This window comes from Lineus longissimus, chromosome 10 (genome assembly GCF_910592395.1).
Source record: "Lineus longissimus chromosome 10, tnLinLong1.2, whole genome shotgun sequence".
Taxonomy (NCBI): domain Eukaryota; kingdom Metazoa; phylum Nemertea; class Pilidiophora; order Heteronemertea; family Lineidae; genus Lineus; species Lineus longissimus.
The window spans coordinates 12745076-12761565 of NC_088317.1; the positions used below are offsets into that span (position 1 = coordinate 12745076).

Genomic DNA, 16490 nt, shown 5'->3' on the forward strand with positions numbered 1-16490 from the left:
CCTCCCTTAGCAGACACCTCTGCCAGGAGGACACCTCTACATTACGGACATGTCTGGCCAGTTCCTCTAGTACTCTATTAAGGACACCTGGGCCCAGTCCCATGGGTGTCCGCAATAGAGAGGTTGTACTGTACATGAAATTATTGGATATCACGTATAAATATTTTCAATTCTCTTTCATACATGTACTAATAATGCTTTGTACACTAATTAGCAACCTCACAAAATGTTTCATTGTCGAAATTAGGTTTTGTCAGGCCGGGGTAAAGAAGTTGTAGTTTTAGCTACCAATCAGATACCTTATCAGTTTGTTTTTAAACCTATTGCACAAAACACTGAAAGCCAAATGTTCAAGTTTTGTAGCCGAAAGTGTTCTCAACACATCTGTGACTTACCCTCAATGGGTTTTCATTAAGATATGGTGGTTCTCCTTCAATCATCTCAATAGCCATGATACCTAAACTCCATATATCCACCCGAGGACCATACTGCTTCCTGAAATCAGAGAGTTAGATAATAATATGGAGTCACACCACATTATTGGACTTAAAAACTTCACTACTATACTTAAAGGCCTACGCCGTTCATTAAAAATTTTGAGTTTGTAATAGAATTTTAAAATGTTGGATGGCAAAAATACATTCTAAATATAAATTTCAACATTGCCGTTGTGTAGATTGATATATAAATATTGAATACCAAGTTTAAACAAATTCGTGTTCACAATAACTGCACTATGACATTGTGTAGTAGTGGATTTCTATCTAACTGGACCACAAGTAGTTACGAACGGCGAACCCCTTTAAAACGTGCTCCAATGCATAAAACCATCCCAATTTGGTTAATAAGGAGGAGGTGGACAATGGACGATGTAAGAAAATCAAAATAAAGTTTCAGTTCAGCCATTCAAAAATGATCTGGTCACATGACCATTCCAAAATGTCACCAATTCAATGTTCTGAACAACAAGAGACCCAAGGGCCTGGCGCTCAGCTGGATGACCTAATAACATAGGACTGAGGGTATAAAGTAGTAAACATCGGCTTTATACTACTGTTTGAAGGTCAAGAGAACACGTTATACCACTAAATCTTCCAATGCAGAGCTGCCAGCTGGATTAACTATGATTGAACTAATCAGCCATGGTGTGTAAATATTACAGGAGGCAACGGAAGATATCCCTAGTTCAGTATGTTGTATCGGTAGCTTTACAGATCCCTAGTTCAGTATGTTGTATCGGTAGCTTTACAGAAAAGAAGTGTCAGAGAGGATGAGACTTCCCAATGGACAACTGTGGTATGTCCAGGCTGGGTTGTACAGCACAAGGATACAAAATGCTGTCTGTAATTGAGAGGTATCCTGATTTAACAGAGGTCAAAATAAATAGAAATTACCAGTTTGGGACTAACACCACTGTCTTTTTTTTTTAATAAGGTAGAGATTACAGGAGTCAACAAAATTAATTTTATTGAGAGAAATTGACCTGTCCTGCAGGTGATTGGAATTTACAATACAAAGGGTCGTTTTTCATGACATTGTGCTCTACTGCGTATCCCTAGTGAGTCAATCTGGAACCAATCTATCCTTAGTGCAGACAGGTTCAAATTGGCTATATCTTGAAGAGTTGAATTGTGATGAAAATCTAATGCAATAAAGGAGCAATATCGAAGAGACAAATTAATCAAACCAATTGTCCACAGACTCGGACCCTGAAATGGCATGATGTATGCGTGCATATAAAAGTATATCAATTGGTCCCATAGAGATGATGAGGCAATGTCAATATGCCTTGTTCCTCAGTCAGCAATATGCCCCTTTTTATACGGAGAAGAAGGAGAACCCAGATAGGCCTTCACATGTCTGCTTCCAAATGGCTCGAACCAACTGTACTATCACTACTATAAATTTAAAATGCCTGCTCCTCCTACATGTAGCAATGTCTCGGCCAAAAAGGCACTTAGTCGACAGGCAAGCTAGAAGTTCAGCACCGTGAGCAGCTCCTTGGTAAGGCCATGTCCGGTTCCGCGCACCTCTTCAGATACATCAAGTATTGAAAGCTGTGGTGAGCTGAGCACATAAAAAGACCATGGTCACCTTAATTTGAAAATCCCTTCATAATCAAGGGCTACCTCTGACTAAAACAACACAATAGACCACCAATAGCATTCCGCGAAGTTATTATTTATAGCTCACAAGGTCATTTGCATAAGATATTGATGACGTTTTAGTCACGTGACAGTCGGACATTGACACTTATTTCTACGCATTTGAGCTTATTTCAAAGTCAATTATCTTTGACCCTGCATTGTTTTTAGCATGAATGATACCATAGAGTCAGAGAGAGAAATATTCAGAACAATTATGTGGTATTTCCAACACTCGGACATGTGCCAGATTGAATCTAACTGCCCTAGTTAGAAAGCCTGAATCCATTACGAAACCGCATGTTTGTCCGACATTGCCTGTAATTCAGCGATGGGGAAATAGAGGGCAGGACCTGCAGTGACGTCATCTTCGCGGAATGCTATTTGACCCCAGCTCCTAACTGCGGGAAAACCCAAGTCCAGCAACCAAAAGTACCAAAAATACATTTTTGTTTACATTTGAACTGCACACATGCGTTTGTTTACAATTTCATTTCCCGCAAAATCTCGAAAATCAGGTGAACTGCAATCGTGGATTGAAAATAACATTAACCTGGGTTCAGCAGGTCAGCAGGTATACCGGCTGTTCCAATCATCCCCCTAGAGCCAGCTGTTCAAAAGGTAATGTTATTCACCCCACAGGGAGTGCAGGTAATTGATTAAGCCCCTGCATAACTTAACAGCAATGGCTTGGCTTCTGTGAGTGGTAAGGAGAATTGACAGTTTTTTTATGGGAGTAACATTATTGTGTTGCTTAAAACGTCAACTTTTTACTCATGTAAAAATCGTAGTACTAATAATAACTTCAACTTATTTTCCGGTTATGATAACACAACACGCATCTTCATGATCATGATATTTCTCAAACTAACTGAATGACCTTATCGCCTTGGACGCACAACCTAACCACATATCAATCCGCCCCGACGATTGACACATCCATTCGATTCGATAACACTCGATAAAGTTTGATAAATAAACTAGAACTGAGATTTCACAGGAGCACCTGTGAATTCATGACTCCAGGGTTGTTTTGAGGGCGATATCGTAAGAGTTGGTCTTGAGTATGGGGACCTGAAGGTCCGTGTGAGGCACCTGGGGAGAGAAGACTAGTTGAATGATGGGATCTGACACGGACACTACTATTGATCTCATTATATGAATACCATTCAATTACTAACAAGTGAAAACAGATCGTATCATATTCCTTGGCATAAATTAAAATAGCAGTGCGGGAACAAGGTTTTTTAGCAGGAGGAAAGCGAGAACATTTTGCGCCGTCGCATTCTGATTTGACTGGTTAGTGGTGAAATCTGCTTTTAATTTTGCAAATTAACATATTCGTTTTTCTAGTTCTAACGTTGTCTGAATTAAAGATGCTTTCCCAATGCTTGACTGGTCTGGCAAGAGGCATTGCCAGGAAAACGTGATGTCATTTTTACCATTCTTCTTACCGCACGCCCTCCCTCTCCGTAAAACTTCCTGACATGGTGTGAAGTGGGAGGGTGCACAATGGGAACCACACTGCCGCGATGTTAATAGTTTCTATTAATAGAATTCAGCGGCAGAGATTTTAAGCACGGAAAAAGTAGATTAACTCGGCTAATCTCAATGGATTTTACCCAGGAATGTTTTCAAGGCGAGAGAAACATCTGATTTAAGTACTGCGCTTATTAGGCCTAAAACGTGGACGAAAAGAGTGCATTATCGAGTGTTGGAGAGGTCACGTGATTGGACGAGAAACCTGAACAAAGTCTTCGTGCTTTTAACTGTCAACATCAATGGCTTTAATATACTCCTGCAGAATAGTAGAACTAATAGAACTAATTTCCGAAGTTTCCAATAGTTTGAACACAAATCAGAACATCACCCATCAGCTGGACTCAGATCTGCATAAATTACGATAAATAATGAGGTCGTCGCTTCAATTTCTCAAAGAAAGTTGACTCCATTCGAAGGTTGTTTTGACCAAATTCGGTTGAACTCATCGTTATGAGGGCATTTGAACACATTCTCGCTGATCTTTTCTATAAACGTGTGAATTTTCGTACCAAAATACGTTTCCGTAAAGGCTTAAAAAAGAAAATTTGTCACTTACAAAATCATCGCTCCGGTAGAAATAAAAAGGTCACCACCATTTTCTTGATGATAGTACTCCAGGTAACCTCGGCGGGAAATTTAAAGCGGAATCATCCGGGATCAAACAACAGTTTTGCTCACTACCGCCAACTGGTGATATAAATCGACACTAATCTATTTATATCAAAACTTATGTATCATGAAGACCTTTTCAACTTTATTTCAAGCTTTTATCTGCTGGAATAGAGCGTCAAAAAATTGTTTTTTCATTTACGCATTTTGCCCCCTGGGGAGCTGAATTTGAGTCGAATCGCCCAAATTTTTTTCCGTAAGCAACATTTTCTGCGGCGTTTATAAGCAAGACTAGATTTGAAGTGCCTCGGTTGTATGATTACAAAATGCCCAACTTTGTCTACAGATGGCTAGATGGAGGGATGGCAGGATGGATGGATGGAAGGACGGACACCAATCGAATAGCTATTTGACTAGCTCCGCTGACTTTGTCAGCTGAGCTAAAAATAATCAATTGATGAAAACTGCAAAACAATGCTGTTGAATGCAATGGAAGCTGAAAACATCATCTAGTGGTGCTGTCCTGGAAGATATTTTTTTGCTGTTGAAAATACTAAAGAGTAGAAAATGTGCCTTGTTTAAGGAAATGATACCTCAACTGAGGTATTGGTTAGGGTGGAGCTATGTAGACCAAAACCAAGGCAGAGCCAAGGTTTTGGCCAACATTTCAGCTCCACCCTCACGGTATTGGTGAGGCAATCAATACCGACAGTGAGGTATCAATGTCTATTCCAAAAAATAATTAAGTGTGGTTCGTTCTGAATCCAGGTGACATAAATGTATTCTGGTAATTACCTCGTCACGACTTCTGGAGCCATCCAATACGGAGTTCCAACCATGGTAGATCTTTTACTTTGTTCAGGCGACAGTTGTGCACAGAAGCCAAAATCAGCTGAAAGAGAAAAAGAATTGTTATGGAACAAACCATTCTCATAGGATTATCAGTTTTGCTCTTAATGCTGACAGGTCAATTATACAGGGTGGATCAATATAAACCTGCATAACAGATTAGGGGAATGTCCCTTTGGTGAACAACTCCTTTGTCTGGGCATACTGCCCAAAGGTACATGTACAATCACACCAAATTTCATTTACAAAGCCTGGGCTCATAGGAAACGTGCTCTGCTCTCGGATGATGACAATGACACTGCGTTGTATAAGCTCCCCAAAGATGAGCTAAAGACACAAGGAAGGACTCCACTTACTTAATTTAACACTGCCATCCATTCCAAGGAGTATATTGTCACTTTTTATATCACGATGTATTACGCCATTTGTGTGGAGAAAATCTAATGCCTGTAAACACTGGAAAGGAAACAAAGCAGGTAATTTTATTGAACAAAGGCCTGAGAGGGTGCATTTCAATAGCATAGATTTTTCAGTTTGTTCAGCTAGCAGCCCTTTTTACACAGGGCCTGTTCAAGCCAGATTGAGACCAGTTCAGGAATCAGCCAGTTTAATTTTTCTTTGTGTAAGAGCAATCAAACTGGCCTGAACCCTCCTGGTCTGAGGAGGATTCAGGTAGTCAGTCCCGGGCGGATGTACGCTGGTTCAGGAGGGTTTATTTTGTGTGCAAAAGCAAACTGGCCTAAGGCTGTTTTGTGTGCGCTTCTGAAGTGGTTAATATTTTGTGATTTCCTGAATTCGGAAGGCAATATTAGGCAAAAAGCAAAACCACTTCCACTTGTAGTGGCAAGGAAGTTTTCCAATCAAATTATGCAGTCTGACGTACTCTAAAAGACACTCAATAAACTGTCCTCGTTCTTGATCGAGGCCACTTCGATGAACGGTCCCAGTGTAAAATGAACTATCTGGCTTGGAACCGAATAGGCCCCGCATGAGTTCAGGAGGGTCTCCTCGAACCAGCACGGTGTAAAAAGGCCAAGTAGGTGAACTGCATAAATGAATCTATAGTAACAGGGTGTCCAAGAATAAATGGGGCAAAAAGACAAAATCCATCAACTTGGACACAATCATTCTCCAAAGCAGCGATAAGATTCAAGCATATCATCTCTGCCAGTGTTGGCTTCCATTGTACGTGTATTGCCGATCACACTGTTACACTTGCTTAAATTCATCGTCTGCACGCACAAACCTGATTACACAGCTATTTTCTACATGCTACCAAAATAGCGCCCTCTAAATGACTTTGTTTTAGGAGGAATTTTTTTCAGACAAAGACTTGAAATGTAATATGACAACCTTTTTAGAATTGACTCCCACATCCTCAACTACATGTACACGAATACAAGGAGAACTCAATGTGCCTCAGATGCTAGGGAATTGATTATCCAGGGTGATGATGCAAATCGTGCTTGAGGGACCTCTTTACTGATTGAAAACATATCATTTTGTTGTTGACTACACGTATAGCTGAAACACAGTTTTCTAGCAGTTTATTGACAAAGGGTTCTACTTTCCAGTTTCAGCCAGCTCTTGGGAGGCCTGCCTGAGTTTCAAGAGATTGGGAAATTGATTTCTCCAGGGTGAGCCTATGCAATTCTTGGCATAAAACCTGGCCATACTAACCTCCCGGCATACCGCTGCTATCTGTCCCTCATCCATACAAGTCTCTGTCACAACATCCGTCAGGGATCCACCTGCTAAATATTCCATTACCACCTGCAGAAAGAAATGAAATGAGCAATGATCAACTTGTGTTAGTTTGACAAAGAGTGGAAGGGCTTTAGGTAAATGATGAATGACAGTTTTAGAGACCATCACAGAAGGCAGGTCAAGGATCCACCTGCTAAATACTCCATTATCACCTGTAGAAAAGAAATGAAATGGTCCATGGACAATGCGTCTGTTATTTTGACAAAGAGTCTACATGTATACAAAATTACACAATATCATCTACCAGAACCTTATAAGCAGGTTGAAGGTTTGATTCAAGTCTGTCTAGTGATGCGTTAAGGAGGGTGACTTACTAGCTCTCCTTAAATCAACCATATATGTAGTTAGTTTAAGGAATTGATACTGAACTGGAGGTATTGGCTGTCTCACCAAACCGCGAGGGTGGAGCTAAAATGTAGACCAAAAAACCAAGGTAGCTGAGGTTTTGGCCAATATCTTAGCTCCACCCGAGCGGTTTTGGTGAGACAATCAATACCGACACTGAGGTATCAATTTCTATTCTAAAACATCCTAAATTAGATACCAAAAACTAATGTGGTTTTAATGCTTTTGAAATGCTTCCACATTTTGCACCAACCCAAGCGGTTTGGGTTGTCTCAAACGAGGCTAAATGCATTATCCATTATGAAAATGAAATATTCTCACTCGGGTGTTTTAGAATAAGCTACCAACGTGCAAAATGACATCAGCTCTCAACTCCATAAGAAATATAAACATGCTCACCCACAATTCCTCTCCAACTAAAAAGCTATCTAAATAGTTGACAATATTTCCATGTTTATTTTCTCGCATGACCAGGATTTCGTTGATGATTAACTCTTTCTTCGGTTGCTGTGAGAGGTTCATTTGTTTGATGGCCACTTCATTCGCCGTCGCTATTTCAATTGCTGTGAACACCGTACCGGAAGCTCTGAAAAACAAACAACAATCGTAAAAGCCAAACTCAAACGCGAGTGCTGATACAAATGTTACATTCCAACACACACAACTTCCAACTCCTTGAAGAGAATCCACTCAAACTTCAGTCTAAATCTGCCACTGATGAGGCAAAAAACTAATTCCTTTTACCTCGATTCAACTTTTTTCCAAAAAGGCTATTCGAACGATGAACAATTTTTAAAACACGATCTATGGAGAACAGACAGCATAAATATAGGAATATAAGATTATCTTGTACTTTGACTGATTCACTCTACGACCCACCCGACCCTCCACAGCCATTATGTGATGACACAGACTTTTCAATTTGGTGATGTCAAGTAGTTTTAGAGGGACACCAGCATCGGTACAGTGTTCCCTCATTCCCATGTACCCCAAATCATGTCCCTTCTAAGCCCCCTTTTATTCCTAGCCTCATTAAAGGGGTACAACGCTCGCAATAACTGGTGGTCCAGGAACATACACTCATCAAAGAAAGTTAAGGACCACTTTTTATTTTTAACATATTTGTTTTACAGCACATATTAAGGACCAGAAAATGCCTAAATATGAATGTCCTGTATGACCTCCAAGACACAGTAATCAATTTCACATGTGGTTTTTTCCAGTTGTTGCATAACTTCTTTCTAAACTTGTCACAACCTGAAAATGGGCGTTTTGGTGTGTCAACTTTTTCACAATTTTAGCCTAAATGTCTTGTCATCAATGTCAGCATGGTCAGTAGCGAGTATGGCCTCCCCCTGCTGCAATAACAGCCTGACACCGCTGTCTCATTGAGTTTATCAGACGATTAACATCCCTGACATCTATTGCATCCCATGCAGCCTCCAAGGCAACACCAAGCTGCTGCAACCCATTTGGCTGCACCTCAAGCGCTCCAATACTCCTTCCCATCATGTCCCAGACATGTTCTATCGGATCCAAGTCCGGGGATTTCACTGGCCAGTCCATACGCTCAATTCCATGATCCGCCAGGTACTGTGTCACCACCCTCGCTGTGTGGGGACGGGCGTTGTCGTCCATGAAAATGAAATTTTCCCCAGCGTTTTTTGCAAACGGAACCACAAAAGGTTCCACAATTTCATCTTTGTACCTCACACCACATAGAGGCGAGTGCGTTCACCGTAGCTGATTCCGCTCCACACCATGATGCTGCCTCCACCATAGCGGTCATGTTCAGCGATGCAGGCATCTGCAAATCTCTCTCCCTGTTGTCTCCAGACTCTAACACGTCCATCATTGTGGTCCAGGCTGAATCTGCTCTCATCTGAGAACAGAATACGGCGCCATTGCTGGTGGGTCCATCCCACATGATCACGAGCCCAATTGAGACGGATTCTTCTGTGAGCAGGGGTTAATGGGATGCATTGCAGTGGCCTTCTGGCATTGATGTCGGCTCTATGAAGTCGGTTACGGATGGTTTGATTTGAAACAGTCACCCCAGTTGCAGCAGTGAATTGGTTATTGAGTCTGCGAGCACTACTGAAGCGGTTGCGACGACAAAGACTCACTAAGTAGCGGTCATCCCTCGCAGTTGTTGCTGATGGGCGGCCAGAACGAGGTCTCTCCGAGTATCGCCCTGTCTCCCGGTGTCGTTGGTTAGCACAACTGATGACACTGTGAGACACACCCATCATCTCAGCTACTCGTCGCTGACTGAAGCCAGCTTCCAGCATCCCTATGGCTCGTGCAACCTCTACTTCACTCAAGTGGCATCTAGGCATCTCTCTTGTCAGAATGCTGCCTGAGCTTGGTGGGAAATGCAAGGAAAAGCACTTGCATGGACTTTTGTACCACTTTATGTGGTCAGCTGACACACCAAAAACACCCATTTTCAGGTTGTGACATTAGAAGTTATGCAACAACAACTATTTAGGCATTTTCTGGTCCTTAATATGTGCTGTAAAAAAAATATGTTAAAAATAAAAAGTGGTCCTTGACTTTCTTTGATGAGTGTAGAAACGCAGTTATACACAATGTCGTAGTGCAGTTTCTATGTATCCGAATTTGCTAAAACTTGATATTCAAGTATTGTGTACCTGTCTACACAAAGGCAATGCCGAAGTAAAAAATTGTTCAGTCCATTTTTCAAATTTTCAAAGAACAGTGTCGGCCTTTCAGCTGGGAGAACATAGAAGTAAAAGAGAGATGATCTAGCAGAGTGACCTGGGGCCACTGTGCTCACTCTATATGAATGCAAGTTAATGTAGGTCACATCGACCTCTGGGGAAATGTTACAATTTTACCTGTGCGACCTTGAAGAGTAGATCAACATCAAAATATTTCTAGCACAAAGTTCAATTTCTTTATTTAATATTCAACCTGATGCACTTCCTAATCTGACAAGGACCGTTATTTGAGATATGACCCAACCGTTCGCCGCTGCAGCCATTTTTCAGCCAGCGCCACCATTTGCTGACAGTCGATACCAATAATAAACAGTGGAGCTAACTTTTAACTCAACAGTCGAAACTATTCGAAAGTGTCGCCATCTATACTATTACACGTATTAGGATGAAATTTATTATTCCCAAGTGCATTTGGCATATTTAGAGAGGTTTGAGACCAAGCACTGGTGAATAAATATTTTAGAAGGGCAATACGTGGTATACACGTCACCTGCACGACATTTGACCATGTACATGACATGCTATGCACGTCACCCACAGCAAAAGGGTTAAAAGTTTATTGGCCACTTTTCATGCCACTCATTTTTGGCTTACCCTTGTCCTATTTTTTCAAATTTGTTATATTTCCTCTTGGGATCTCCCACTGAGACTATTGTTCGTAGTTTTGCTAGTATTTCTTCATCTGTCATCTTCTTCTTCTTAGGTCTCTCGTCTTTGGTTGGCGCTTTCTTTGGTTCCTCAACGGGCATGGTGTACTGGAAAAATTGGATATGAGTTTTGTCAGAAAATCAGTCGATTAAAATCCATCAGGGTAATGACAACAGAGGTCACTTAACAGATTATGAGGGACTACATCTATCAGGAACTGGACAATATACTGCAGAAAACTTCAAAGCATGATATCAGGACAATGACTAGCGACTTCGCAAGCAAGCATTCACGCACGCAGGGAAGCCGAGGCATGGCCCTGAAGCAGTGCTACATGTATGCTTGACCATACTCACAACCGAAAGCATGTGCTGGATGGCCCTGCCGCCAACAATCGTGTGGTAGCATCCAGTCAACTCTGAGATAAAGATCCATATGTATACCTGGCCAGCAATGTAAGAAACAAACCCAGAGCACAGATAGATCACATAGCACGATCCCTGCTTGTTTGTCGAACCTACCGAAGTGCTGATATCAGTGACAACCATAAACTTCTTGTTGCAAAAGTCAAGCTAAAGCAAGTTAGTAACATATTGAATGGGGAGAAATATTTCTGTGCAGAACTCCAGTTGGAAATGAAGTGCAGGTCAACTTACAATTGATTTTGTCTTATCTGGTCTAGTCGGCACAGCAGGAGGTCCCTCAGGGGATTCGTCTTCTTCTGGTGATGGTGGTGGGCTAGGTTCAGTCTTCACTGTATCATTAGGTGGTGTCGAAGGTGCCGCACCACTCGCTTGGTTATTGTCATATTCCAAGATGGCAGGCCGCGAAGAATTCAAATCTGAAACAGTATAGAAAGAATCGGTACAATGATACATTTTCCCAAACATTTTTTTTAATGAAATGGAACAGATACAAAATTGAAGAAAATGTCTGAAATTCATCGGCCTCCCAAGTTAAGGATTTCAGATTTGTGCAGGTAAGCAATGGTATAGGAATAGATTAAGTGCGACTTCAAAAGGCAAAATTTGTGTCTTTTGCCAAGCCAAGTGATCATTTTTTAAAACACTGATATCATTTGCAAATGGTTTCAGAAAATTTAGATTTCCCAAACCAGGTGAATATACCCTTTGACCTCAAATTCAAATGTTTGGAACAAAAGCAGAATCAAAGTCTTGTGCTCAAGATACTTGACCAGAAAGCCATGACTCAGAATCAAGGAAGTGCAGGAAACACATGTGATGTTGTTTTTTTTATTAGAATGACTCTTTCTTGCCATGCACATGCACAAGTTCAACAACAACCAATATAGTGACTAGTCTATGGGCCGTGAAAACCGCAAAAAATCTGTACATGTTTTTGTAAGCGGTCGTCGCTCGCGCAAACTTGTCTTGCATGTTTTTGTGAAAGAGGACGTCGGCGATAACGTTGCATGTAACCTGTTTTATAATGATGTTAACCCTTTCGCGGCTGCAGACATTTTTCGGACAGCGTTGCCATGTGCTGACAGTCGATACCAATAATAAACAGTGGAGCTAACTCTTAACTGAATGGTTGAAACTATTCGAAAGTGTCGCCATCTATACTGTTAGGATAAAACTAATTATTCCCGAGTGTGTTTGGCATATTTAGAGAGGTTGCGACCAAGTGCTGGTGAATAAATATTTCAGAAGGGTATGACATCCCAGGCATGTCACCCACACGACATGGGACCATGTACATGACGTGCTCAGCACGTCACACGCAGCAAAAGGGAGTTAAACTATTGGAATAGACCAATCAAGGATTTTTTGATTAAATTTTAAAAGAATCCTCATCAGGTCACTGCCTGTTCACAGTTGCACAGGTTTTGGGCAATGGTCAATAATGAGAGGTAAAAAGCTGCACTCTGGTTGTAACAGCCGACAATTCTTTACAACAATAACAAATACCCTCATCTTTTAGACAATGTTACCAGGCAACACCAACAGAAGAACTGACCAGCATGCACCATCAAGAATTTTTCTGAAAACTGTAAGAGGTTAAAAGGAATGGCAAATAGACTGGATTTTTCAGAAGTATATGTCCATGTCAATTTAGCCATTGTGCAAAAACTACCGGACCGATTTCTTCAGAGTTTGTATTTTTTCTCAAATTCAATTTAGGGACTCGAGTGGCATTTCACACTTCAGAAACCATGGTTATATGATAGAGTTTAGAATGTATCCATGAACAATGATGAAATGTATCGATTTTTGACATTTCCCACTCAGTACTGCTAATTTCTTGATGAATTTTGATTAAATATTCAGTTTTTTTTAAATGTATCCCTGTAAAACGAGGTAGCGTACTAATATTCAAAATTTTCCTATTTCTACGGCTCATTTCTGGATGAATTTTGATGAATCTTCCAGGGCTGATTTATTTCTAAGGATCCCTTCAAATATCCAAAGTTTCATTCTAAAAAATTCCATTAAAAAGGCCCTGGCCAGACGCTCAAAATCGGTAAAGGGCTCTAATGAAGAAAGCCTATGTTCTACTTGATTTGCCACCATCTAACATAGAAACTGTGTTGGGACAAAATAATATATTTAAGAACATCTTATACACTTTGAAGCCCAGGCTCGGACATGTCCGTGATGGCCAAACATGGCTGAATGCCCAGTCACGGACATAGTCGTGATAGCATATCAGCCTATTTTCAATCTGTCCTGACGATCTCCTGGCTTTCAGTATCACCTCCTGTACATAACTGATGAAACTAACGATCACTTCCAATAAATTGACAGCTGTAGCAGACAACATTTAGTTCTTTGACAGCTTTACAGAGGGCCTCAGTGACACATGTCAAAATCCTGTGTATCATACAGTCAAACACAACCATTTGATGTTAGACAATTTGGGGGCCAAACCCCAATAAACTTTGTATGTATGTTTGAACATTGTTTCACTTCCCTTGGAGTTGTGTTAGGGGTTACAAAATACAATTATTTTCACAATCTGGTGACTTTATTGGCTAAAAACAATTTTTGACAACTTTCGCGAACATTCAAATTACTCAATTTCACAGGAAATTTGGACAAAACATACAGAGTGACATTGAAGGATATATAGACCCATTATACATCAACAGAAAGAGCTTGGATAGCTGATTATAATGGTGTAAAGTTTTATTGGATAAGGAGAGCAGAATTTGTCAAATGTTTTGTTGAATATCAGCAACTTTTCAGAAAATCGCCCTGGAATAAATGACTGCGCTGAAAAAAGGCACCCAGGACGGAAAGAGTTAACTTTGAAGAAATTGCCCCAGAATTTTTTGCACAGTGGCCAAAAATGTTGTGGACATTTATTCTGAAAATGCTTTAATTAATGCCTGTTTTTTGCTCATTAATCTTTACCTAATCATGCATGAACTACCTTTATCAATATAATGCTCATATTAGAGAAAACAAAAGTGGTGTTGACACTTTGTACATGTACATCTGACTAGACCGAACCTGAATTTGTCCACACTATCAGAAATTGGTCTAATCTAAATTTTGCTTTTATTCACGCTAACAGAATTTGATTCGCTGGAGAAGAATGCAAATAGATGAGACTTCGCCATCTCTCGCAGAACTTGCTAAATGTTATAACCTGGCTATTACTGTCCATACAATGCAAAATGCTGGTCTGGGTTTTAACCTGGACCAAAAGCCCCAACTGAATTGTCTGGTTCATATGGTGTAGACTGGAGTAAGCCTGAACTAGATCAGGGCTAGACCTGGCAATTTCTCATAGTGTAAGCACCACTACTGAAATGATAGTGTTTCAGCAAAAGAGCTTTAGCTGGGCTAACACATTTCCATAGAAAGCAGGGTGCTGCACCCTGCCCTTTTGAAACTGAGTCCCAATCTGCCCTGCCTTTTCAGACCTCTAGCTGAAACACTGTGAAAAGTCAAACATTTCTGAATGGATCATGCAGTCACATAATCAGCACCATTAAAACTGTAAGAAGGTGAAGGAGAGCACTATGTATGACAATCACACCAATATTTCATTCCTCACAAAGAGGAAATAATTGCAAATTACATACCTGCTGAGCTGGATGATCCTGAGTGGCACAAAAAAATTGATGACAATAATGAATAGAGGCAAAAAAAACATGCAAGAGTGAAAAAATAACATGCACATTTTAATAAAAGATACATTTAAGTGTTGAGTTTGAAGCAACACAAAGGGAAACATAAAGAATGATTTAAAGCTTGACGGGTCAAATAATCTCTCCAAGTCGAAAGCAAATAATTTTTTCCCCACACTAAATGGCATGTTTCTGCACAAGGCCATGTCCAGAACCAAGGAGGATACCGCGGTGACGTCACGGCTTTTCCAAGATGGCGCTGCATATTGTAAACAAACTCGATCCACGGCCAAGGGAAAATCAAGTCATCAAATAAAGTTAGATTTTTCGCATCAAATCAGAGTTATTAGTACTTTTCTGCTATGAAATAAGTCTTCAGACAATAAGTTATCATTTGAATAATGAAAAGTGCTGTTTTGATGGGGAAAATAGGGTTTTTAAAACCAAATAGCCGAGCACCGATCTTCCAAAATTAGCGATGGTTTCAAAACAGTCTCCCAGATATGGGGCAATTTCTTCATTATCATAATGGGATTTGGAGGCATGTTTACAGATTATACAAGTTCGAGACCTGTAGGACCTAAAACTCGCATAGATCCCCATAGATCCCCTCTATTTGTCGAGTTAGCGCCCCTGTAAGATCATGCATGTTCGGACACTAGAACAAAATCTTCCTGCGGATATCGCGGTTTCGGTGATGATTTAAGGAAAAATTGACTGTTCTTAGAGTTGTATGGGACAGAAATGAGTTCATACTTCATGAATACATGAATATATTATGATATGGGCAGGCTTCTAAGTCAAACCAATAACAAACTCAGCTGCATCTCTACCGTGTATCGCGTAGTGCATATCCTAGTGTATTTCGTAGTGTATTTTAGCGGAGACATTATTTCCGCACTTTGGCCACGCCCAATGTCTTTTTTATTCGTGGAAGTTAATCTGCTCTGTAAATTTTATTTCACACATGAAGAATCCATACTAGGTATTGCAATATTTGCAGTATGTCTATTGGTGTTTTTGTGTACAGGAGCGCACCAGACAGTGAGACGTGGAGAAGTGTTCAGTGCTGGTGCTGTCAGTAGACTGAATCTGATTGGCCATAGCGATCAGTAATATGGATCGTGATCACGTGTTGTGATGTCACCGCGGTATCCTCCTTGGTCCAGAACAGTGGTAATCTCTGTGTAAACTCTAAATCAGATTGGTTTCGAAATTTGTTCACTGAATACCACTTTGAGATCAACAGTCACTGTAGCAAAGAAAGCAGCCATGTAATAGATTAACAGCCAATTTACGTCATTTGACCCCAATGACAATTTACGCCATTTGACCCCAATGACCTTGAAAAGGTCAATTCATGAGTTTGCAAGATGTATGATGCATCTTTTCTAGGACTACCTACCATATTGAAAGCAACTCACTGAATAAGCAAGATAACGCAATTTAATGTTTTCAGCGCTGGCCTCCTCATGGCCAAGTCAAGAATCAGGTTTGAAATAAGGTCACCTCATCCATGTTTTAAGTAAATAGCCCCAGCGTCTAAGAAATGAACCACTACTTCAATTGCGAATTGTTAATGGATGACGATGGACGACAAACACTGCACTATTGTACAGACTAAGCATAACAGTAAGGCATAAAGAAGTTGTTTTAAAAACAATTTTTGAACGACACCTTTTAAAAATAAAAACAATCTCCGTCTACAGTCATCTCACGAAAAGACAAGAATCATCAGGATGT

The 16490-nt window shown here is 40.4% G+C and overlaps 1 protein-coding gene across 7 annotated transcripts in view; it reads right to left on the reverse strand.

Moving 5' to 3' along the window:
• LOC135494707 (serine/threonine-protein kinase PAK 3-like) overlaps positions 1-16490 on the reverse strand; it is a 67952-nt gene that overhangs the window by 10395 nt on the left and 41067 nt on the right. For 5 of the 7 annotated variants that reach the window (XM_064782928.1, XM_064782924.1, XM_064782927.1 and 2 more), the window contains 8 exons: positions 14703-14720; positions 11305-11489; positions 10595-10755; positions 7656-7842; positions 6825-6917; positions 5501-5600; positions 5091-5187; positions 396-495 (listed from right to left, as the gene is read on the reverse strand). In XM_064782928.1, the coding sequence (XP_064638998.1) occupies positions 396-495; positions 5091-5187; positions 5501-5600; positions 6825-6917; positions 7656-7842; positions 10595-10755; positions 11305-11489; positions 14703-14720 (941 nt within the window). The remainder of the gene's footprint in view (positions 1-395; positions 496-5090; positions 5188-5500; positions 5601-6824; positions 6918-7655; positions 7843-10594; positions 10756-11304; positions 11490-14702; positions 14721-16490) is intronic. The other 2 variants (XM_064782930.1, XM_064782929.1) reach the window with 1 other exon arrangement.